General features: G+C 42.4%; 1 protein-coding gene across 1 annotated transcript in view; it reads right to left on the bottom strand.

Moving 5' to 3' along the window:
- The window catches only part of CNTNAP2 (contactin associated protein 2), a 1,382,613-nt gene that overhangs the window by 409,068 nt on the left and 948,061 nt on the right, over window positions 1–25,484 (bottom strand). The window contains exon 14 of the mRNA XM_047837856.1: window positions 25,257–25,413. Coding sequence (XP_047693812.1) covers window positions 25,257–25,413 — 157 coding nt within the window. The remainder of the gene's footprint in view (window positions 1–25,256; window positions 25,414–25,484) is intronic.

Raw genomic sequence — 25,484 nt, 5'->3', positions numbered from 1 at the left:
CCCTTACAAATAAGCCCATGGCCCCTGTCATCCCACCCAGGGTCTCTCTCTTCCACTCATGAGATGCCTCATCACAAAGCCTTCCTCGGATTCGCCTCCCTAAGCTTAGTGGTCCCAGGGGGACTGGTTCAGTCCTTCCCATTTTAATGTTTATTTATTTTTGAGAGAGAGAGAGACAGAGCATGAACGGTGGAGGGGCAGACAGAGAGGGAGACACAGAATCCGAGGCAGGCTCCAGGCTCTGAGCTGCCAGCACAGAGCCCGACGCGGGGCTTGAACTCACGAACTGTGAGATCATGACCTGAGCGGAAGTCAGATGCTCAACTGACTGAGCCACCCAGGAGCCCCCAGTCCTTCCCATTTTAACATACCTCAGCGCCAAGCTGGGGGTGGACATGAGTGTATTTCAGAGAGGGCATATGCAGCTTCTTGACAGAAAATTATTAGGGTGATTCCAGCTAAGAATACCTCAAAACCAACTCTGACAATGAAAAATTACTCTTTTACAACAGAAATGTAAGATAGCTTGGAAGTTTCTCTTTCTATACTGGTTGCTTCAAATATTATAACGAAGACCATTACTGGGACTTACAGTTAGAAGGTATGGTAATTTATTTGTTTCACAGATTTTTCTAAAAGATTTTTCTCTCATGTTTAGAAACTCACTCTCGGCGAATTTGGTTTGCAAGATCATACTGTGTACCAGCAGTTGCCCTGTGGGCTTTATTACGCCTTTAGTTTTCCTCTATCAGAAGCCATAACATCTGGACCGCTATATATATTGGTAAATTTGTGTGTTAAATTGCTTCAAGAATCATTCTGAAGGCTCTGATTGTCTTTGTTTTGAAATTTATAGCTTTGAAGGACACCAAGGGTGAGTCAAGTTAAACCAAGTAACTCTCAGCCTCGAGTGGGAAAAGAAAGAAAACATTTTTGGATGGTATACTCACCTTTCCTTGCAAATCCACTGTGTGTGTGCGTGACTGGAAACGGCCAGCTGCCTTTACTTTCGCTCAGAATATGATGATACTTTGAAAGCTCCTTCGTTATTCATCTCGATGCATTTAAATGCCTCCTCTTATGTTTTGAGTTTCCCTGCTTGACCTACAGGCACGTGACCACACAATTCCATGAGTAGTTACTCGAGGATTCAGATAGGTTTCATGATTGTTTTTATCTCATAAACTTAAAATATGTGGCTTTTTAGTGAAATGCAAGGAAAATATCTGCTTCCTCCTCCTCTTTTTTGGTTCTGGATACATATTTAATTATACGATTATATTTTATGTTAACGTCTTTTTATTGATTTCAAAATTGTATATGTGTGTCCTTTCTGATGAGGAGTGGGTTGTTGGACTTACATTTAACTGATGAATATTAAGCACAAAGGAGCCTCTGGGCTAGAAGAATCGGCATGTGAATTGATGAAATTGACAGCGAACAGCAGAGTGTTAAGCTGCTGAGCCCCAAATGGGATCCTCAGGCATCCACTTTAGCTCCAGACAGGCTCTAAGCTCTCAGGCATTAGCCTCTAGCTGGGCTGGCCTTGGGATCAGCCAGGACCCCCGGCATGAGAGTCAAGGCTCTTGTGTTTCTCTGTTTCTTTTTCGCTGGAAAACTAGAGAAACCGGATGACTAGAGACACTAGAAACTAGAGAAACTAGATAGCCGCAGGCCATCTGTGTTTGGTGAAGAGTGAACGCAACCCTGGAATTTGACCAGATTCACACAAGACCTGGTTTTTGAAATGAGTATGTATTTCATGAACTGTACAAATTTAGAGCAATCACAAAAAAAAAAAACAAAAACAAAACCCAAGCTAGAAAAACCTCACAAAAACCCAAACAAACTCTACATCACCTTTCTTGGCAACTAAAACTCATCCCATTTAAAGTTAGAAGGTCTGTTTCTGAGTTCCTGTTCTCTGGGTCTGTGTTTGCTTTTATTAGAAGCTTTTGTGTAAAGAGTCTGTGTTCACCTTCGTGGCTCGGAATTGGAGTTTTTCTAGTGTTCTGGTTGTTTTCATAAGGAAACGGTGTAGATAAACTAAGTATTTCACTTTGTGGCAATGAGTCTCAAGGGGTCTAGAAGAGTAAAAACAGAGAGATATTTAATAAAAACCAGTGAGGGGGAGGAGAACAAATGTGGTGGCTATCAAATAAAATATTGCTTTAGAAATGAAAAATGAAATCATCCTGGCTAATTTCTAATTTGCTGTCTCACTCCTTTAATCAGTTGTGGTAGTTTGTTTTAATAGCCTGGATTCTAGTCTTTTGTTAAATAATTACCTTCCTTGAATCTGTTATTTATGTTTTAGATTTCCCTATGGTGATTTTTTTATGTGAATATTTTCAAATTTTGATGAAGTCTAGTTTATTAATATATTCTTTATGGTTTGCTCTTTTCTGCCTGGAAGTCAGGGATAGCACCTACATTTCCTTTCACGTTTTTATTAAGTTTTATCTTTTAATGCATTTACATTTTCCTTCTTTTTTTTTTCTTTTTTTTACATTGAGGTCTATAATCTCTGTGAATATTTCTGTTCGAGGAAGAAGAACCTATTTTATTGTTTTCAAATATTGAAATCTAATTAATCTGACGTCATTCTTTTCCCCACTCACTCCTCATGTTTCCTCTTAGAATGCCATGTTCTTTTAGCCGTGGATCAGTTTTTAGACTTTTATCCTGTTTGGTCATCTGTTTGTTGTTGTATCACTCTGTCCTGCATAGTTAAGTACTACAGCTCAAGGTACGATAAATCTGGTATCTGGTAAAATAATTCCCTCCATTTCTTCCTTTGCTTTTTTTTTTTAAGTTCATTTATTTATTTATTTATTTATTTATTTATTTTTTTTTATGAAATTTATTGACAAATTGGTTTCCATACAACACCCAGTGCTCATCCCAAAAGGTGCCCTCCTCAATACCCATCACCCACCCTCTCCTTCCTCCCACCCCATTTATTTATTTTGAGGGAGAGAGAGCACACACTACATGTGCGAATGGAAGAGGGGCAGAGAGAGAGAGAGAGAGAGAGAGAGAGAGAGAGAGAGAGAGAGAATCCCAAGAAGACTGAGCTGTCAGCACAGAACCCACGTGGGGCTGATTCCACGCACCGCGAGATCACAACCTGAGCCAAAACCAAGAGTTGGATGCCTAACAGACTGAGCCACCCAGGCACCCCCTCTACCTTTTCTTTATATGCATGTTTTTATGAGTGGGTCACATAAGCCTTAACTTTAGAAAAAGATTTTTAATGCAGGACAAGAAAACAATGATAACAGCTCACAGTTCCCACGTCCACGGAACTGGTGTTACAGAAATAAAATGAATTTGGAGTCGGACACGGGGTCAAAACCTAGCTGCCAATTTGAAGCTGGAAGCTGGATGGAAAGGGAATTGCTCCTGCTGAAACTCACCTGGTGCATCTGAGAAACGGGAACAAAACTCCTACCTCCTACTTCGGAGGACTGTCATGTGGATTCACCATGGTGAGGATCTATGGCACCTGGTGCCCAGATGGCAACTACTTGTTGGATTTAGTAGGATTTAGGAGCAGTAGGATTTAGGAGCAATTAGGGTTTTTCATCCAAAAATCCCTCTTATCTCACGATTACTGATGAAATGTTGACCTTCAAGTCATGGTAAAAAAAAATCTAGGAAGTCATTAATACCTCAATGGGGTCTGGGAAATGAGAGCTTAGTGTTGCTCTTTGGTACCACCCAGGGAATTAAAATACGTTCCCAAATAAAAGCCCAGAAATTGTTGCTTTTATCCAAAGAGGGAGGTCTCCCCCGGGAAGTAAGTTCCCTTCCTGAGGAGTGAGCACTGATGGCAACATGGAAAGAAAATGACAGTGGGGGTGCCTGCAAGCGGGCACCACAACACAGGACTAAGGCACCAGAACGGGTAGTCCGAGGGTTCAGATGACCGACGGCCTTAGGAAACGTTCATCCTCCAGCTGTGCTCCGCTGAGAATCCTATTTTTGTCTCATACATTGTAGGCCACTAATTCGGATCTGAGTATGTATGTATTGCTCAGTATTGGTAAAACCATAGGAAACCCCTGCGCCTTGGAAGGTGTTATGTTGGGTGAATGTATATGGGAGGTGGGAAGCTGGGGGAGGCAATTTAAAGATCTTCCTGAGAAAACATCAAGGGCATGAAAACATGAATAAGAACAAACAGATTCTAAAGGTAGCAGGCAGAGGATTCACAAAAAGACCAGGCTGGTTCTTTCCTCTGACTTCTTGCCATGATCCAGACAAGACCAGCCTGCCATGGCTTCCCGCTCTTCAGTTCAGCAGTAAGATATCTGAGAAGAAAGGTAGGGAGGAAAATCTTATAGGCAGGAGCCACTATGGTGGATGTGATGTGGGTGTCTCTTGACCCCCCAGAGAATACTGGCAGAGACTAGAACAGGTCTTCCTCCCTGATTTTAGGCCACCTTTGCCCTGTAGCAACGGGTTCGACCTTGTCCACAGCTGCCAAAGCTTGTTCTAACCCATTCACTCTTGTGTTGTGTTGTTTTTTCTGTATCAAAGGCACACAGAGACCTATTTAAGGTCTCAGAGCTCCATTTAAGAGATCCAGGGCATAGTGGGAAAGAAACAGGAAGTCAACCATCGTGTCTCCTATTTTGAGTACCATGTTTCAAATCAATGTTTGTCAAGAGTGGGTGTGTAACTGAATACCAGGCCTATGCCGGTTATCAAGGGGCGGGGTGTGTGTGTGTGTGTGTGCAACACTTGTTTGTATTTATTGTGTTTCAAGAAAACAGATTTAAAGAAAGAGGAGAAAAAGAAACACATTTATCATACCCTCCAAATGAGGGAGGGGAGAGATAAATGAATACATGTAGTCATTTCACAGCTGAGTGAAGCAAAACCGGCTCCAAGATGCCTTCTCAACACTACCCTTCCTTATTCCACCGTTTGCTCTCTTCTGCATTCATGTTCCAGGCGCTGCACACAAAAACTCTCACCATACCTCTCACCCTCTTTTGCAACAGGCTCCTCTCTGCCTTTCAGACCGAGCCCTACCTGACCGACCAGTCTTCTGTCAATACTCAACCCACTCACCCTTGGGGTCAAGGCCCACTGGTTCCTAATAGGTGAATATGACACCATAACCCTGCAAAAGAGACTGGATCGGTGTGCCCCAATATGTGATCTAAAAATCACACACTTGGGTTTTATTTTGCTTTCCCTAAGCTTCCTTTCGAAATACAATTGCTACCGAGACCTAATGTGGGAAGACGGAAGTCCTTATGTTTAGCTATTTTAGGGCAATTCTAAAAAACCAATGTATGTTTTAAAGAGTACAAAGAAGGCCTAGTTATTTAATTTACTTTAGAATTTTCTTCTCGTCTGCTCAAAAAGCACACTTTCAAATGAGCTGGTACTAGATTCAAGGAAAAGAAGGGTTTTATGAAGATTAACTGTGGAATGAAAATAAGGGCTTATAGCAAGTGTTAAGTTGCATCTCTCCGAAGAGTCTGATGTCCTGCAGGCTACGATGCATACTTGATTTCCAGACAAACATATCCATAGGGAGGAGAAAAATAGTGAAGTAGAGAAGGCGAATGTATAGGAGGGTTCTTTTAATACGGTTTTGAACAAAAGAAGTATATGAAGATTTCTTCCTAACCTGGTAAATGAAAAATTATTCTAAAATGAAGCTTTCTTCTTCTTTTCTTTTTAATGTTTATTTACTTTTGGGGGGGGGATGCAGAGTGGGGGAGGGACAGAGAGAGAGAGAGAGAGAGAGAGAGAGAGAGAGAGGGAGAGAGGGAGAGAGAGAGACACAGAATCCGATGCAGGTTCCAGGCTCTGAGCTGATAGCACAGAGCCCGGTGTGGGGCTTGAACTCAAGAACCTCGAGATCATGACCTGAGCTAGTCACTCACTTAACCAACTGAGCCACCCAGGCACCCCTGAAGCTTTCTTTTTAATTGTAAATTATATGACTAGACTACAAGGGCAAGGGCATACCAGACTTCACTGGGTATTTACAAGAGGTTAAAGAGAAGCTAAAAATAGAGGCACCTGGGAGGCTGAGTCAGTTAAGCCTTTGACTCTTGATTTCAGCTGGGGGCTGGGGTCATGATCTCACGGTTCATGAATTCAAGCCCCACGTTGGGCTGTGCATTGACAGTGAGGAACCTGCTTGGGATCCTCTCTCTACCTCTCTCTCTGTCCCTCTCCTGCTCACTTTCTCTTTCTCTCTTTCTCAAAATAAATAAAATAAACATCACAAAAATTTAAAAACAGAAGCCAAAAATAGAGAATTGAATTAGTAGCCTTGAATCACGTGTCACAATATATTCTCTCTCAACCCTGATTTAACATAACCTTGTAAACAATTTCAGTGATAAAATCTCAACTTGCCATTGAACAAAAGGTGGCATAAAATCCAATTCTGAGCTGATGCAAATAAACACAGACTCCTGAATTCAGCCTGAGTATTTCTCAATAAAAGATTTATCCAAATCTTTTAGATAAAAAGAATGACTTTACATTCGATTATTAGTCAACGTAATTTCTCAACTGCATGGCCAAAGACAGAGCTAAACGGTCTACCAGAACAATGTGCTGTTAGCTATAAAATGTACTCAATAGAGTAAGTCGTTCCAAATATCTCCATATTTGTGTTTCAAATTTAAATGCAATTGGAGTGGAAAAAGTCTTTTGGAACATGAACAACAGAACTGGAAAGTTGCAAATCTACATGTTATTTCTGGCAGCCAAGTCTTTGGGGGAAAGGTAATAGACATACGGTGAACAGGACAGGATGTGAAACGTTTCATCTTCTGGACTTCCTTTACACGCTGCCTGTAGAACGGTTAAGTTCATAAACTTTGAGACCCATGGCCCCACCATTCCGTGGTAACCTGGGCTGTTCGTGACTCCGATGCTGCCGATGATATTTATATCTGCAATTTTCTTCAATGCCCTCTTAGGTAAAAAGCCCTGATGCTCTGGACGCTTCAGAGCCCTTCCGTGTTTGAAAGTATAACTTTTACGGTTTAATTCACCTCCCGCTCATCACCGTATGTAGGCTTTCCATCCAGAGATGATTTTTAAAAACCGAGGGCTTGGTGGCCTTTGATAATCAAAACTAGGTACACCTCAGAGAATCTCAGAAATAAGCAAGACACCAATTAATTTCCTACTTTGGAGGAATAACTGACTTCTACCAGTGCTGCTGCCCCAGGTGAAAAAACAGACTCTAAAAGACCAAGAGACACTGTAAAGGCCACACAAGCGGTAGGTGGGAAAATTCAGTGGTTTTTAATTACACGCCAAACCTACTTCATACGGAGAATCACAAATGAACCATTTAGAGTAATACCCTCTTGCATAAATTTGGATCAGTCAGAACAGGCTCACTGGCTGAAAAACCACTGGTTTGACTGGTTTAGGACATTCTGCAAGAGGAACATAGTGCAGTGGCCTAGAGCTTGACTCTGGGGTCCTCTCGCCACCGTGGGCTGAAGAGAAACCCCCCCAGGCAGCATCAGTGACCTCCTGCATCAGCAAAGAGCTTTTCTGCACTTAGCCTAACATTTCAAAGTTTATTGGTGAAACAGAGCTCATTGTACTCCATGAAATTCTGAAGATATTGCGTGAGCGCAAAGAAATGACTTGGGTTTAGAAATTTATTTTGAAAGAATGATGCTATTGGCCAGTTCACTAACTTATGCCTGCCAATTCTTCTGAACTTAGAAGCTGTTTGATTTGTTCCACAATGTTTGAAATCCTATTTATTCCACTTTTCTAAGCCTTATAGTAAATCAAACTTCCTTTTAAACTTTACTGAGCTACTGGGGCGCCTGGGTGGCGCAGTGGGTCGAGCATCTGATTTCGGCTCAGGTCATGATCTCACAGGTCATGAGTTCGAGAGCCATGCGTCAGGCTCTGTACTGACAGCTCAGAGCCTGGAGCCTGCTTTGGATTCTGTGTCTCCCTCTCTCTCTGCCCCTCCCCTGCTCACACTCTGTCTATCTCTGTCTCTAAAGTAAATAAACATTTAAAAAAACCCACTTTATAGAGCTACTAATGTACACAGTATTTCGAACATTCTAACCCAAACTTCAGAGGTTTTCTCCATATGACATAGGTTGTTACTGTCACCCACCCAGGCTGGATGAGATTAAGAGAGAGGTCTAGTCAATAGGTCAATAACTGTTTGGGAGAACAGGACATTGTCCATTTTCCTTGCTTAAAATAGTTATCTTTAGGAAATGGAAATCTTAAAAAAAATTCTGTATTAATCTAAAATTACCACATACATTATATTTATCTTTGGAGGAGACTTTCTACCCTTTCTGATATGTGTAGTTTTATTGACTTATTATAGTAAATATTAAACCTTAAAAATCTGCTGTGAGTATATAGGAGCTGACTTTGTAGATGAATGCCAATTTAAATTGGTTTCTTTGGCATTTAATAGCAATTCAGTTTTGCTCTGTGTAATTAATTATGGGATTATAAATAATTCAAATTCTGGAGGAAATATCCAGACTCTCTGGAGGAGAGTCTTCAGAAATCTCCAAATCATCAAACTACTTTTAAATATGTCAACTTGTCTTAAGAGTCAAAAACTCCATTGTCTTATTACTTGAACTTGAACCAACAAAGTATTTTAAAAACATTGCTTTCTTTATGCAGATTTTGCTGGTGTCCTCAGTTTTCCTTAATAAAATCTTTCTTTTTCCTTTCTCATTTTTGGATACTTATTCTAAATGTTTACAAAATAAATTTGGGTGCAAAGACTACAGAAGCTTTTCATGGCCTACAATCTGTATACCAGTCAGTCAATCAAACTTTAATTTTAATTTGGAATGAATGTGATTATATGTAAATCACAGTTATTTGAAGTATTCAACATATTCAGAGATATTGGCTTTAATTTTCTTTGAACTTTGACTATTAGTAATATCTTTGGTTTACAAATATCAGTCCTTGAACTTGAGGAAGTATAGGCCAAGGGATTAAAAAGCATAAGTCAAGCAGATCAGATAAACTCTGACAATTATAGATTGCTTTTCACACTTGGTTATGGAAGAAAGAAGACATTTTTGCTATATTTCTATTATAACCTGACTCAATTTTTTAAGTCTTATTTTCTGAAATCTGTGGTTTTAATAATGTTAAAACTTCATGAAACCCTGGAGGATTCATAAAAATCCTTACCACCCATCGTTGAGGGTGATGGGTAAAGGACACACGTAGTTGGTAGAGCTCTTAACTGCCCCTCCCCTCGGTCAAGACACTTTCAATATCCTTTCATACTGGACTTTCAACTCAGATTTCATTTGAGCAAGTTACATCCAGCTCAAAGGATATTTGCACCTCATTTAAATTTCAAGGAGAGGATAGTTACATATATCTTGGTTTTCACAATGTCAACGTCCCTAAATTCTTCCATGTACTATTTAACATTTTTTATTAAAATAAAATTAGTCCCATATGAAAAGGCTACATGCTGTACGATTCAACTCTATGACAATCTGTAAAAGGCAAAACTATGGAGACAGTAAACAAAATCAATGGTTGGCAGGAGGTAGAGGTGAAAGGCATGAACAGGTACAGCACATTTTTAGGGTAGAGAAACTGTTCTGTATGATCCTATAATGGTGGCTACATGTCATTATGTATTTATCCAAACCCACAGAATGTATAACACCAAGGATGAACTTTAATGTAGACCCTAAGGGATCATCATTATGTGTCACTGTGGGTTCATCTATTGTCACAAATGTGCTACCCTGGTAAAGGACGTTGATAGTTGGGAGAATAGGGACTCTGTGTACCTTCCACTCAATTTTGCTGTGAACGTAAAACTGCTCTAATAAACTGTATTAAAAATAAAATTAGCTTATTTGTAGTAGTATGTGAAGTATACAACTACACAACTAACTTCTTAGAATTCCTCGTATTTCCAAAAGCTTGCCAGTGACTGATAGGACCCACAGTTAAAAAAAAAAAAGGCTGGAGGGGCGCCCGGGTGGCTCAGTTGGTTAGGCGACTGACTTTGGCTCAGGTCATGATCTCACAGTTTGTGAGTTCAAGCCCCTCGTCGGGCTCTGTGCTGACAGCTTAGAGTCTGGAGCCTACTTCAGATTTTCTGTCTTTCCTTCTCTCTACCTCCCCCCTGCTCATGCTCTGTGTCTCTCTGTCTCTCAATAATAAATAAACGTTAAAAAAAAAGCTGGAAATTCATGGTAGAGTAAGACTTTGGACTGCATCCCTAGAGAGGAAACCTGCTACAGAGTTAACGGGAGTCTTGGCAATGACTCTAGTGGTTCCACAGGGGACCTGGGTGATGACTGCAACTGGTCAAGAAGGACAACTCAGCTGGTTAAAGAGGAGATTTGGTTTGGAGTCATGATGGCCATGACTTAAGACTACAGGAAGACAGCTTCCTGGGAATGGAAGTAGGTTCTTCATGATGACAAAAAAGAATGGACTGGGGAGGAAGATCCCCGAAATGTGAGGAGATGGGAGGAAGACCTAGACAAAGACCACAAACCTTGTTTGTACAGGAAAAGGCAGGTGACAGGAAAGAAGCTCAGTACTTCTCAGGTGAAAGTGATTAGGACACAGGTTGAAAGTCACCTGTGCACTATTCCCAAGGAGGGGCTACAGAAAAGGACCATGGCAGGAGCGTAAGCATTACTGGAGAAAATAAAGGCATCATATATATGTTTACACTCACTAAAGTAATCATGTTGGCACGCTAATGGGAAATCAACAGTGCCATGCTATGCACCTTAATTTAATAACAGTTTTGAATCATATGGTTCATGTATATTTATTCTGCCCATTCTTTCTAGAAACTTTTCTGGATCTCCTTATCAATCCCAATTACCACACGTATTCTCTTTCTCTAGGATGGGAGAGGTATTGACCACTGTCCCTTGGTTTACCTTGGTCACTGCTCTCATGGACGCCCCACTCCCAAGCTCCCCGCAAGGATTCCTGGAGGATAGTGTATGGGTATATTTCCTTCTTTCATCTTTCTCCAAGACATACTGTAGTACAACTCGATGCCTTCCCTGCTGTATCTCCCCTATTTTTTAGCTCTTTGATCCATTGTACTAGCTCCCTTTTCTCTCCAGAGAAAATGTAGCATCATGGTTAAAATCTTGGCTCCCAGCATGAGATTGCTTCCATTCATCCCATTCACTACTTATTGACCGTGTGGTCCTGGGCAAGTTCATCAACTTGCTAAGCATTGGTTTCCTTATTTACAAGCTTGACCTAAAAATGATACCTACTTCATAGGGTTGTTGTGAAGATTGCAGGAAGATATGCAGATAAAGTGCTTCAAGCATAGTCATCATTTGGGAAGTAACTGCCTGCCAACAACCCATGGGGAAATGCCCTGGCTTGGGAGCCAGCATTGCAGTTACAAAGGACCTCGAACTGGGTGGCTTAAGACAAGAGAAATTTACTTCCCAACAGTTCTAGAGGCTAGAAATCCAAAATCAAAGTGTCTCCAGGGTCATGCTCTCTCTGAAGGGTCTAGGGGAGAATTTGACCCATGCCGTTCTCTTAGCTTTGGGGTGTTTCTGGCAATCCTCAGCATTCCTTGGCTTGTAGACACATCACTCCAATCTCTGCCTCCATCCTTCATCCTGGTATTCTCCTTGTGTGTGTATCTTCACATGGTTTTCCTCTTCTTTGTGTGTGTCTGTTTCTGGGTCTCTTCTTCTCTTGTTACAAAGACATCACTCATATTGGATTAGGACCCACCCTAATGATTTCATCTTAACTTGATGACATCAGCAAAGACCTTACGTCCAAATAAGGTCACATTGACAAGTAATGGTGTTAGGACTTCAACATATCTTTTTTAGGGGACACAATTCAACCCATAACACAAGGGAATGGATTCTTGTAATGAATAGTAGACTGTTTCCCTCCCTTCCTTCCTTCCTTCCTTCCTTCCTTCCTTCCTTCCTTCCTTCCATCCTCCTGTCCCATCCTGTCCCCTTCTCTCCCCTCCCCTTTCCTTCCTCTCTTCCTCAACTGTTCCTCATACAGAATACTTGTCAAATTCCCCAACCTCATTTTCCATGTTCCAGTTTTTCAGTATTAGATATAACACTTCAAGTGAGGTATAACAGATACTTGCTACAGACTCCTATGATCGGGACACTTGACTGAGGTGATATCAGGAGTATTTTATTTTGTTGTGTATTTTGGTAGCCACACGATACTGATGCCTCAGATTGGGGTTGGGATAAATTATAACAAACTGATTTTTACCTCCTCTTTTGCTCTCAACTCATAACCATTTCTCATGCCCCTTCAGCACCTTTATCTGTTTCTGAATGCAGTCTTGAGGGAGTTAATACTGATGAACACGGTCTGAAGTACTCCTAGAATTGGAATGGATCTGCACCCACAGGAAATACTGTGGGTAGTCTGAGCGGCTTCTAGACTTCAGAGCCTGGACGAAGCATCGTGGGGCAAACCAATGGCAAGATACACCTGCTGTGGAAAATAACCCATCACTAGAACAAAAAAATCCAAGCTGTCATGTGCATGGTATCACATTCCTTCCAGACTTCCTACCCCACAGTGTCCCTGAAAAGTCCCTGAGAAGCCATCAGTATTCAGTCCCTGAAAAGCCATCAGTATGTTTGTGGAAGCCTAAGAGACAGTCTATGCCCTTGAAAAGAAGGAGGAGGAAGGCTTGGGCAGTGGCCATCCAGATGCCCCGGCCTGACCCTTCAGAAGGCTGCCGTGTTAGTGTCAATGATGGATTTCTCCCAATATTGACTTTGAATTATAAACAGGGTTGGATACTGGCAGCACAAAACCAACATATACATTCAGGAACGAAAAGGTTGCTCTTAACAAGAAAGACTGGCTATTTCATATCACTGTTGTTTTCTCCTTCACCACATTTCTTCATTTCTTTTCCTCTTGTCTTCATTTTCTTTTCAATATTTGTATTTTGCATTGACATGTCTATTTAAAATGTAACAAAGATTAAATGTGATTACTGTAATGCTTTCTATATTAGAAATAAGCAGTGTGGATAGTCTATACTGGGGATAATTTGAATGTGGTTAATTGGGACTTGACAGGATCATTCTTAACCATTTTCTTGGGAGGGTTTTCTTTCTCAGGAAGATTTTCACAAGTTCTCTTTAGTTTGAAAATACACACTCTACAGCCCACCCTTGTGTCCTAGTGTTACTTTGTTTTCCTTATCAAAGAATCCCCCTCCCTTTGATCAACAGGGGGGTTAGAGGTGCCAATCTCCCCCATCCACCTCCCCACCCCGATCCGAAGTCAAAAACTCACGAATAACTTTTGATTGTCCAAAACCTCAATTACTACTGTTCACTAGAAGCCTTTCTGATAACATAGAGACAGGCATATTGTTTATTTTATGCGTATTATATATTCTCACAATAAAACATGGCAGAGAAAAGAAAATATTCTTTTTTTTTTAAACGTTTATTTATTTTTGAGACAGAGGGAGACAGAGCATGAATGGAGGAGGGTCAGAGAGAGAGGGAGACACAGAATCTGAAACAGGCTCCAGGCTCTGAGCTGTCAGCACAGAGCCCGATGTGGGGCTCGAACTCACGGACTGCGAGATCATGACCTGAGCTGAAGTCGGATGCTTAACCGACCAAGCCACCCAGGCACCCCGAAAAGAAAATATTCTTAAGAAAATCATGAGGAAGAGGAAATGCACTTATGGAACTGTACTGTATTTATTGAAATAAGTGTGCATAAGTGCACCTGGGCAGTTCAGCGGTGGCATCGTCTTGTACTGTGACTGGACTGGTAGAATGCACAATGGAAACTCACTGCACAATTGGCGAAATGAATGAATGCGACAGATAACTCCAGAAAAATCCATTTTATAATTGACTATTGCATCAAGGCCCTTAGAAAACAGGACAGTTTCCATGCAATGAAGCACACTGACCAAAATATCCCCAAACAATAATGGCAGGAAAGAATACTGCTCATTATTTTCCAGTCCTTGTCCTAGCTATGACGCCTCACTGCTGGTGGAGTTGGGGCTATCTGGATCATGCCGAGTTTAACAGGCTATAAATAATAGATCAAGGCTAGATGCAGGCTAATGGCACCTGCCATAAAACGGGGTATCACAATTGGAAATCTCCTAATGCTCATAATGTCCCTCTTTAATTCATTGGTTATTAGGAAAATAAGAAAATGGATAAAAACCCTCATTATGCACTCATTTCTCTGCCTGTCGATTAAAATTAAAGGAAAAAAGAAGGCAGGATCGGATTTGTGAAATTAAAATGTGTGAAGGGATCAAGAAGACCTCTGAAATCTTCCAGCGGGAGGCATACCATTAAGGCTGCCCACACCCCCTGGGTTTCTCAGGACCAGCAGGAAGGTCTGGTGCATCCCTGGTACTTAGCAGGGACTCAGACGTGGCTGAACGACTGGATGTAAAAATGAATGTTTCTGAGTTGTAAAAGCTCCTGGCATCAGTGATACCGTCATCCGCTTGAAGGAGATCCAATCGCAGATAAGAATGGGCAACCCATCATCCCTGGTCAAGAGAACCATACGTCCAAGGAAGACCCTACGTGTTCTCTACAGGGGCTTGAAGCTTTTCCATCAGCAGGTGATGTACGGGCAAGGGAATGTGGCTTTGGCCATAAGATTACTTTTAAGGACGTTCTTTTTAAATTTGCTTCAAGGCTAGTCTACCAGTCAACCTTGACTCTACACCAACATGAGGGAGAAAAAGTTTTGCAGGGTGTTTTCAGTGACACCAACCATAGTAGAAAGTAGGTCTGTCGGTTTTCTATTGCTGCCATAGCAAATGACCAGAAACCAAGGGTCTGAAAACAGCACAGAGCTGTTCTCTTACAGTTCTATAGATTAATACTCCAGCATGAGTCCGATTGGACTAAAATCAAGGTGTTGTCAGGGCTCAGTTTCTTTCCGGAATTTCTGGGGACAATCCATTTCCCTTGCCTTTTTCAGCGTCTAGACGATACCCACATGCATGGCTCACGGATCCCCTCCTTCATCTGCAAAGATAGCAATCTAGGCTCTCTCCGATCTTCCTTCCATCACCAGATTTCCTTCTCTCCACAGCTGGAAAATGTTCTTCATTTCTAAGTACTCTTTTGATGAGACAGTTCACCAACCTCACATCTCAAGGTTTTTTACCCTTCATCCATCTGCAAAGCCCCTTCTGCCATGTAAGGTAACATGGTAATGGGTTCTGGAAATCAGACCCTGAATATCTTTGGGGACCATTATCCTGCATACCACACACACTGCCTATAGTAGGGGTACACCCTTCTCAGTGATGACAAAGATAGGCAGGAAAGTATTATTATCTGGGTACATCTCCTCTCATTCTCCAAGTGTCCTCTATTTCCATCTCAATCATTTACCTTCTTGCATACAGAGTAAATTATTTCATATTAATATAAGGCATTTAGCTAGCTGAACACAATGAGCATGCTTCCAAAAAATGAATAAACGTATTATACATCATATATAATAATGCCATATGTATATTTAACATATATGTAGATATGTGTAAATGAATATATAAGAACAGATACACGTATTTGTATACGCATATTATTAGCATTTTAAGAGCTATCTTGGTGGAATTACATTACTACTCAAATACAAAATCACTTTCCAATTTTTGCTGCCCAGAGTAAAAAGAATATCTTCAAAGAGTCAAGTGTGGGCGTCTCTTGTGCATTATGTTTCACCACAAAAGGAAAGTTTACACACAGTAAAAAAAAAAACAAAACTCTAAAGAGCTACAGGTTTAAATCAAATTGTAGATAGTTGCTGAGTAGCTAGCGACAGGCACAGAGGATTTATAAACAGGAATGAGGTGTGGGGTTTGGCCTCGTGAGGCTTACAGTTTGAGAGAGGAGACAAATAGTTATAGGTAAGACATAAAATAACATTATAATAAATTGGCTTTGGGAATGAGCGAGGCAAGCTTTTTTTTAAAAAATTTTTTTTAATGTTTATTTATTTTTGAGACAGAGAGAGACAGAGCATGAACGGGGGAGGGTCAGAGAGAGAGGGAGACACAGAATCTGAAACAGACTCCAGGCTCTGAGCTGTCAGCACAGAGCCCGACGCGTGGCTCGAACTCACGGACTGTCAGATCATGACCTGAGCCAAGTCGGATGCTTAACCTACTGAGCCACCCAGGTGCCCCTAGGGAGGCAAGCTTTTAAGTAACAGGTTTTGGTTAGATGTTGGGGGGGGGGGTGTGGGCAAAGTGGGGGAGAGCTCCTCGAGAAATAAGCATGAAGCTGATCTTCAGTGGGGAGTGATGTTTGCTCCGCAGACACGAGATGGGATATTTTAGGTGCAGGTCACGGGCCGGTGATGAGGAAGTACACACGTTCTCAGAATGGCCGTGGTGGACAGTGAGGTCAAGCTGGGCGGGTAAGATGGGAAGAGACTCTGGAGATCTCACCTTCTGCCTGGAATGTGAATGTGAATGTGATGGCCGGAGCACTGGAAGCCCTACTGGAGCCTGAGGATGTGGTCAAACCGTAAGAACATTAGAGCAGGTTGTTGGGAGGAGTGTGGGCTACTTTTACATAATAGGGAAATAAGCTTTCATCTTGCTTAAAGCTTATTTCTTTATATATATTTTTTTATTACATGCAGTTCAAGTTAACCAGAAATCGCTGGTTCTTAGCCCTGGCCACACACTCGAAATCCTGGAAGTGTGCAGAATCTGGGATGGCCAGACCTGACCCTCAGAGATTTTGGGTTTGATTACTCCGAGGCAGGGCCTGATGATCAGTAATTTTCAGTGCTTCGTAGGTGGTTCTAGTTTCTATGAAGCCAGACGGTGATAACCACAGTTATAAAGTCGTTGGATGGGGGAGCGTCAAGCTTCGGAATTATTTTGGGAGGTAGCTACAGTACTGCTCCGAGGTCAGGTTTAGAAGTGAGCCGTAGCAAGAGACAAGCTGGAACCACAGAGGGCCAGGCATCTGCGAAAGGCCCAGGAGAGGCGGTAAGGAGGGTGTGATGGTGAGTTTCGCGTGGAATGGACTTCACCTTCGGGAAGGACACAGGGCGAGCAAACAAACGGGCTGTGTCACATGTGGCACCCCCATGACCCGCTTGCCACGGGGCCCCAAAACTGCTTGCCTGGCCCTTCGCCTTAAACTGAACGACATGGCTTTTGACTTGATCCTTTCTTTACTCACGGTCGATTTTTAGGAAGACCGCAATTTTTTTTTTCGTCCCAGAAAATAGAAGAGATCGCCCTCTTTTTAAAGCGTGCCGGGGAGAGGTGATGGAAAATGAACTACGCTTTTCTCAGAAAGCCTTCTTGCGTCTTCGTTCTGTTTTTCACGAGATGGCTAAATAATGTCTTCTGTCGGGAGTCCATTTAGCATTCTGTCGGTGGGGTGCATCTTTCTCTGGAACCTGCAGCGCGCTCCGAAAATCTGACAGGCTCACGCCTGATTAATCCCTCTCCCTTTCCTGTCATCAATATTATTTAGGGGCAGTGGTCAAACCATATTGACACTCTGCTGACATCTTCTCCGGTGCCCAATTACCTTTCTGTCATGACACAATCCATGAGGTGACAGGAGGTTCTATGCTGTGCCAAGCAAGTTGGCACCAAAATATCCCTGAGACAGAATATAATGTATCATTTTTATGCTTTCCTCTGGAAATGGGGAGAGGCATTTCCCTACCCCCATCGCTAAGAGGTCTTTCAACTTGCAGGGCTGCTTGGCATCTGGAACTCTCCAGCACCCGCCTACCTGTGCCTCGCTCATATTTCCTATTTCACATCTCAGGGTGAATTCCTAATGAAAGAGCAGAAGCCCTTGCCTGGAGCTCTTAGCCCCGACCCACATATTGAAAAGTAGTTACACTTCTAAACGAGCTTAGCTGCTAGACTTTCGAGGAATATCCTATTTAGATGCAACTTCACGGTGCAGGAAATCTGACCGGTAGACTTCAGAGAGGAAGTAGAAAGACTAAAATCCAGGGGGTCATGGAACGTGTCTGAAATCTGCACTGTGCTGAAATACACTGAAACTCTGGGGCCCAATCAGTTTCAAGTTTCCTTTTTCTGTCTTTGCTTTTTAAAAATATTTATTTATATTTGAGAGAGAGAGAAAGCAAGCACGGGGGAGGGGCAGAGAGACAGAGACAGAATCCGAAGCAGGATCCAGGCTCCAAGCTGTCAGCACAGAGCCCGATGTGGGGCTCGAACTCAGGAGCAGTGAGATCATGACCTGAGCTGAAGTTGGATGCTCAACTGACTGAGCCACCCAGGTACCCCATCTTTCTTCGTGTTTTTTAAGCAAAGCTTAACTTAAATGAAGAAAGATAACCTTCATTAGATTAGAAGGTCAGCTCCATTTATGTCTCTAAAAAGGAAACGTATGGATAACTACCCATTTTAATATTTCATTACACACACACACACACACACACACATTTATTTGAATATTGGCTACTGTTTTGGTTGGTTTCGCGACCAGAAGAGCATTACTCATAACTGATACCCATACTATTCATAATATCACATCCTCTAATAGGCAGGAATCAGACGACTGAGAATCAGACGACTGAGAATGTTGTCTCAAGCAGGATCCCAGAAGGATTAATGGCACCAGCATGAGTTTTACAGAATTCAGATCGAGATAAACCATAGTCTTCTGCAGGTAGGTAAAGGCTAGTGGCCTAGATGTTGTGTTTCACCGTGCTACATGGGAGAGGAGCACTCTCCAGCTTTCCTAGAAACTCACCCCAATACTGGGGACAACAGAATCAAGGATAGAGTAGCTTTTGTGCTGTTATTGAACATTATTCTTCTATCTGCTTTCTTAAGAGTCTGGTTTAATATTGTTACGTTATGTAATGGGATGCCTGTGAGGGCTCTTACTTTTCCATATAAGATTTGGAAACTACTTTTAGAAATTTTAATCAAACAGGTTAACTATAATCACGGCCAAAAATCCAAAGGGTAAATAAGATGTAGAATGGGATAAAGACAAGACTCCATATCCTTCGTCTACTGGGTTAACTCTTTTTTTAAGCTTATTTATTTATTTAGAGAGAGAGTGAATGTGGGAGGGGGCAGAGAGAGAGGGAGGGAGAGAGAGAGAGAGAGCGAGCGCATCCCAGGCAGGCTCCGCACTGTCAGCATGGAGCCCAAGGAGGGGTTCCAGCTCACCGCCGTGAGATAATGACCTAGGTCAGAATCAAGAGTCTGTCACTTACTTAACTGACTGAAACACGCAGGCACCCGCAAAGTAAACCATTAACAAGAGTTAGCACAATGGGGCACCTGGGTGGCTCAGTCAGTTAAGCGTCTGACTCTTGGTTTCGGCTCAGGTCACCATCTCATGGTTCATGAGTTCGAGCCCCACGTCGGGCTCTGTGCTGAGTGTGGAGCCTGTTTGGGATTCTTGCTCCTGACCCCGCCCCCCACTCATGCACTCTCTCTCTCTCTCTCAAAATAAATAAACATTAAAAAAATAGTTTATTTTGTATGGTTTCCAGAACTTGCCTATATGTATATAAGGGTTATGGCTGTATGTGTATTTTTTTACAAAAACAGACTCATATTGTATATTCTTCAGCTTTCTTTCTTTTTTTTTTTAATTTTTTTTTTTTCAACGTTTATTTATTTTTGGGACAGAGAGAGACAGAGCATGAACGGGGGAGGGGCAGAGAGAGAGGGAGACACAGAATCGGAAACAGGCTCCAGGCTCTGAGCCATCAGCCCAGAGCCCGACGCGGGGCTCGAACTCACGAACCGCGAGATCGTGACCTGGCTGAAGTCGGACGCTTAACCGACTGCGCCACCCAGGCGCCCCCTTCAGCTTTCTTTTTGTATTTTTACTTTGGCTATTTTTCTATGCAAGTGTTTGTGTATCTACTTCCTTCCTTCCTTCAACAACCCGATAATATAATTACTTAAGATTCTATTGATGGAAATTTCTGTTTGGGTTTGTTTTGTCTTGGCTGCTATAAAAAATGGGGAGAAAAGTACCTACATTTGTTTGTATCTATTTAAGAAACTAAAATGCCATATAGTAAAAGGTTCAAAGAATATCTGTGAAAGGTTTGATAGCAAACTGCCTTTATTTTAATATTTCTTTTTGAGAGAGAGAGAGAGATACAGACAGACAGAGCATGAGCAGAGGAGGGGCAGAGAGAGGGAGACAGAATCTGAAGCAGGCTCCAGGCTCCGAGTTGTCAGCACAGAGCCCGATGTGGGGCTCAGACCCACGAACCATAAAATCATCACCTGAGCTGAAGTTGGACACTTAACGGACTTAGCCACCCAGGCGCCCCAGCAAATTGCCTGTATAAGGCGGCTTGTTGGCCACACTCTACACAGAGCATATTTAAAAATTTTTACAGACTTTATGCCTGGCTGCAGAATATCTCAGCATGAGTCTGGAGTTTTCGAATTGTGGTTCTCCCACTTGTTAGCTGTGTGACCTTGGGGAAGTAACTTAACCTCTCTGGGACTTAATTTCCTGATTTGTAAAATGAGTATAAAGTAAGTACCTTAATCGTAGGGTCACTGTAATGTGTCAATGACATGGAACGTTGGAGCTCTTGAAACTGTCTGACACGTGATTAACATCCCCAAACGTTCACTATCGTGATCTGAGCCACATGGCAAACGAGAACGCACACGCAAGCATTTCACTTTGAGTAAAAGTAAAGACGTTTCATGGAAAGACGCTATCAAAGATGAGATGAAACTGTTTATAGACGGTGAGAAAATATATAATGATTCCTTTTCAAAACATTCAAAGTACTTAACAGTTGTTGGTAGGAAGCTGAGCCCAATGTTTCTGGTTTTAATGCATTAAAGAGGTTCTGCTGTCTATGTAAAGTTGGTCGTGGCTTATCTATTTCTAGCCCAGGAAGACAAGCCAAGTCCATTCAGGGCCAATGGAATGGGGCACAAGTTAGTATGTACCTGGTCTTTTCTAAGACGGAGGTGGGAACTGCTCCCTGACTGTAACACAGAGACTGTGTTAATAGCTTTTCACCTCCCTCATTTCCCCCGGCGTATGGGCTCATGTTGGCCCGCACACAGTTACCCAGAAATTCTCCAAGTGCAACGAGAAAAGGGCAGTGAAGCAATGACTGGCACGCCTTCACTGGTAATTCCATTTTTGGCATTGCTAATTTCAGATGTGATGAGTGAGCTCATTGAGTCAGGCAGCAAGAGACCACGAATTACCCAGTGGTGGGCACTTAGCTGAGACCAAGGCTCACTTAATTAGGGTTCTGGCACGGTAGGTGGGAATATTTACTGTTGCTGAGAATAGTAAATCATAAATGTTAAATTACGTTCAGTCTCAGAAATAACTGTGCAAAACTTCTCACGGCACAGATAATCAGGCAATCATGGAGATGGTGAGAGTTCTCATAGGTCATCATAGCTTTGCTACGAGGCCCACTTGTGTCCTGAGCTATAATCTCATTTATCCCAGCTTCATTTTTGTGTATTTTTCTCTAATAAATAAGAATAAATGCTTAATCTAAGTTTTAGAGTTCCTCTAGAAAAAAAAAAGAACATAAGACGTGTAGTCTGTTTGGTTAAACTTTAAGTTTAAAATTCACATACGGCTAGTTAGACACTAAAATCATAAATCATTAAAAAGATGGAAAAACAATGTGAGTAGTCTTCCTTGATCGTGATATTATAGGAAAACATTGAACCGGAAGTTTGGAAATCTGGGTCTTGGCCTTCTCTCTGTTTCTCATTTCTAATATAATTTTCGGAAACTTATTTAAATTTTCCTGGGCCCCAATTTATGCAACTGTAAATTTATGCAACTATAAATTTATGCAACTGTAAAATTGTTAACAACTTTAGCTAGGGTTGCATTCAACATTCAAACAGTAAAAATAATATGTCCTACTCTAATGTTTAAAATAAATGTGTATTTATTTTTGGGGGGGGAGAGAGAGAGAGAGAGAGAGAGGGAAAGAAAGAGAGGGAAAGAAAGAGAGAGAGACAGACAGGGCATGAGTAGGGGACAGGCAGAGAAAGAGGGAGACACAGAATCCGAAGCAGGCTCCAGGCTCTGAGCTGTCAGCACAGAGCCCGACACGGGGCTCGAACCCACGAACCGCGAGAACCTGACCTGAGCTGAAGTCAGACGCTTAACCGAATGAGCCACCCAGGCGCCCCTCTAAAGATTCATTTGGAATCATGAAGACTTGCACTGAAAATTATATAATTAAGAATTGCAAATAGCTATGTATCCCATATTATACAGTTTACAGAATGTTTTCATATCCTATAATCCGTTCACTCGCACAGAAGTCTGCCAATCAAGATTTATTTTTATTATACAGACAACAAATCTGTGTTTCAGAGTGGTTGAAAGCTTCCCTCAGAAGTGTCAAATCTATGTCATTTGTAAAGCATCCACATAGCAAGGCCTTTGCCAGGTGCCGGTGAATTCAAAGACCAACAAGACATCACCAAAAGCTTTCTTTCTCGTGCTAAATAGGGAAGATCCTTTTAATAGCTATCTATGGTGAACGTATTCATTATATATTTCAGTTTTCTCAAAAGATAGTGCTTCTGTTAAAGGGGACATCAGACAAGTTTCACAGAAGCAAAGGGGTGGGGTGTCTGGGGCCCCGAGAAACTATCAACGGTTACGATCCAATCACGTCTTGCCAGAGCAATGTGTGTGAGTGCCGTCGAATAGGTCTGTCTGCGATGAGTCTGCTCATCTTTGATCTGAATTCGGGTATGTTCTTGGAAATGATTTCAGACGCAAAGACATTTCTCTGAAGTCTCTATTTCTTACCGGCCATCCCATTAACGGCACCTCTCTGGATTTAGACATGATGTTATGCTGGCACCTCCAACTTAATACTTTCCAAGCAGAACTCACCATCTACTGGCTCAAAGCTTTATTCCTTAGCCAGATGCATGGCCCTGCTTCCACTCCAGTTCCAGGTGCCCAAGGGGGAGCCTACCCACATTCCTCCCCTCCTTCTCACAGAGGCCTAACTATCAAATTTGCGAGACACGTCACAACATCTCATACACTTTCCTCCTTTGTGGCTGTGCCTTCGTTTCACCTTAAGCCCTTGATGTCTTTCAAGGACTGTTGTGACATCCCCCTCCCCCTCTGCCTGCTCCATCAAGTCTACCTCCACAGGGCTCATCACTGGGAAATCCAGACTCCTACCATGCCCCGCAAAGAACGGAAGTGCTGATGTCGTACTGCCCACATGCTTAGCGTTACTGTGGCTCCTCTTGTCCACACTGCATTCCAAATCTACTGCGCGGACGCTTCCTCAAACTGCTTCTCCTCCAAGACGATCTTGCGAGGATGAGTGTGCCCAGCAAACTCTTTCTTCTCTCTCAAGCATCCTTCTTCCTGTGAGCACCTTACTAACCGCTCCCTCCACTCCCTCAGTCAGACTTAAATTTTCTTCCACTGGTTTTGGTGTATCCTGTAATACCTTCATCAGAGAACTGATTGTATTATGCTGCCTGTTTCTGTGGGTTTTTTTTTTCCTACAACTGGTGTTTGAGCTCTTTCAGGACAAGATGCAAGTTCTATTTACCATTCTATCCCTAGCACTCATCAGGATGTCTGACAAAAATGAATTTCACTTGGCTACATGCACAAGATTTCCCTTTTTCTGAATAGGTCAACTGTCTTCTGTGGTAGGATGAACCCTCCGCGTTGCTAGACAATGAGCCACCCGGGACAATGCTCCCACTTCTCCTTCTTGGAGAGGACACAGTCAGCTTCTCGAAGGGCCTGGGATTCAACGTTGAACTGACTAATGAATCCGAGTCTATGAAACTTGCTTAAGGACACACACACCAGTAACAAGTGACAACAAGAACATAGGTCAAGGCAGGGATTCTTGTCCTTGTCATTCAGTGTTTTATCCCCAGTACCTGGTACATAAGATGTTCAATCAATATCTGTTGAGTGATGGTAGACTGACTTAATGAATGAAAAGTCAACTTCAGAGCCCGCCTTTGGCTTCTGTTCTCCTGACTTCCAGTCTTTGCGGAGTGTGTGAATGTGTGTGTAGAGACAACTTCCGAACAAATAAACTTAAAAATTGAGTATCATGCTTTTCTCTTTACAATAAACCACGATCAAAGAGTAATGGTAGCTACTTGCACATGCACGCACATGCACACACATGCATGTGCACACGCAATTCTAAAACACTGAAATATACAGCCTTGCTAATTCATTTCATTTGCTAAGAGACAATTTGGAAAATAGGTAGACGCCCTACCTAGAAATCATATAAGTTTACAATTAGAATTAATTTTCAGTTAACCAGTAGAATGAACTTGTCTTGTAAATTGTCTTTCTAAGTAGTGTGAACCAGAAGCAGACGGAAGTAACCTGTGGTTGTTCTTGAGAAAATTCGGAGCCCTGCTCTCTGATGCTGGCCGGGGGCAGGAGAGGAGCACAGAGGGTCCTCCCTGCTTCTGAAATTGTGAGAAGCAGGTGTGTGATGTGTATTTCTGGGGAAAGACGTACTTGGGTTTACAGACTTTCACCGAAAGTCCCGGGGCCTCTGTTTTGCACACGGAATGACAGCTGATTTTATCTTTATCTGTTACAGATGCAGACCCAGCCATTCACTGTGAAGCAGAACAAAAGCCAGGAGAGGGACGGAAGAAACCCAAGATGGATCTTTCCTGAACTTGATCTGTATCAGAGTTATAAACAGTTCAAGGCGCGAAGAAACAGTAGATGGGCAAACACTGTTGCTCAAGAGAGAGCAAAGAATGAGGTTCTCCCTTCCCTTCCCCCTCCCCTTTTTCTCTCAGGCAGCTTCTCAAAGCAAACATTGCAGGAGGTGGAAGGAGACCATTGCCCGGGGACTCTCTCACACGCCTGCCCATGGGCTCCCTGCCCACGGCCATTCCCTCTGTTGTTACTAAGCACGTTTCATAATGTAAAGCACCATCTTCTACATGGCTCATTATTCTTCTCTCTGAATAAAATGGGAACGCATCAATTTTGTGCCTGTTTATTTCTGAACGCACCCGCTGTAATGCTGACCTCTTTCTGCTTTTATGTTTTTTGGTGTGTTCCTGACATTTGTCACCTGGGTTACTTCCTAGACACTGCTACCCTATTGTCCTATTATTTCAGCAATTTTCAAATGGTCTCTTCTACCGAATCGCTCTGACCTGAAGGCCCGTGGGGAGGGGAGCATGCACTCACCACTGCTTGTAATCCGCATCGCAGTTACAGTAGTACTTTGGGTCTGTGCAGTTTCGCTCTATGCCGCACGCACACTTCTGGATCCCGGGCCCGGAGCCGCCCCAGTAGTAATGCTTCTCGTTGGCCTTGCCGACCCACCAGGTGTAAGGACTTCCATCTATGAGAAAAGGAAACGGCACAGTCAGGTAGATGAGGCACACCCGCTTTAATGCCGCACACACACCCTCG

This window comes from Prionailurus viverrinus, chromosome A2 (genome assembly GCF_022837055.1).
Source record: "Prionailurus viverrinus isolate Anna chromosome A2, UM_Priviv_1.0, whole genome shotgun sequence".
Lineage (NCBI taxonomy): Eukaryota > Metazoa > Chordata > Mammalia > Carnivora > Felidae > Prionailurus > Prionailurus viverrinus.
Note: the sequence above shows the minus strand (reverse complement) of the source record. Positions and strands in the feature narration are given on the sequence as shown.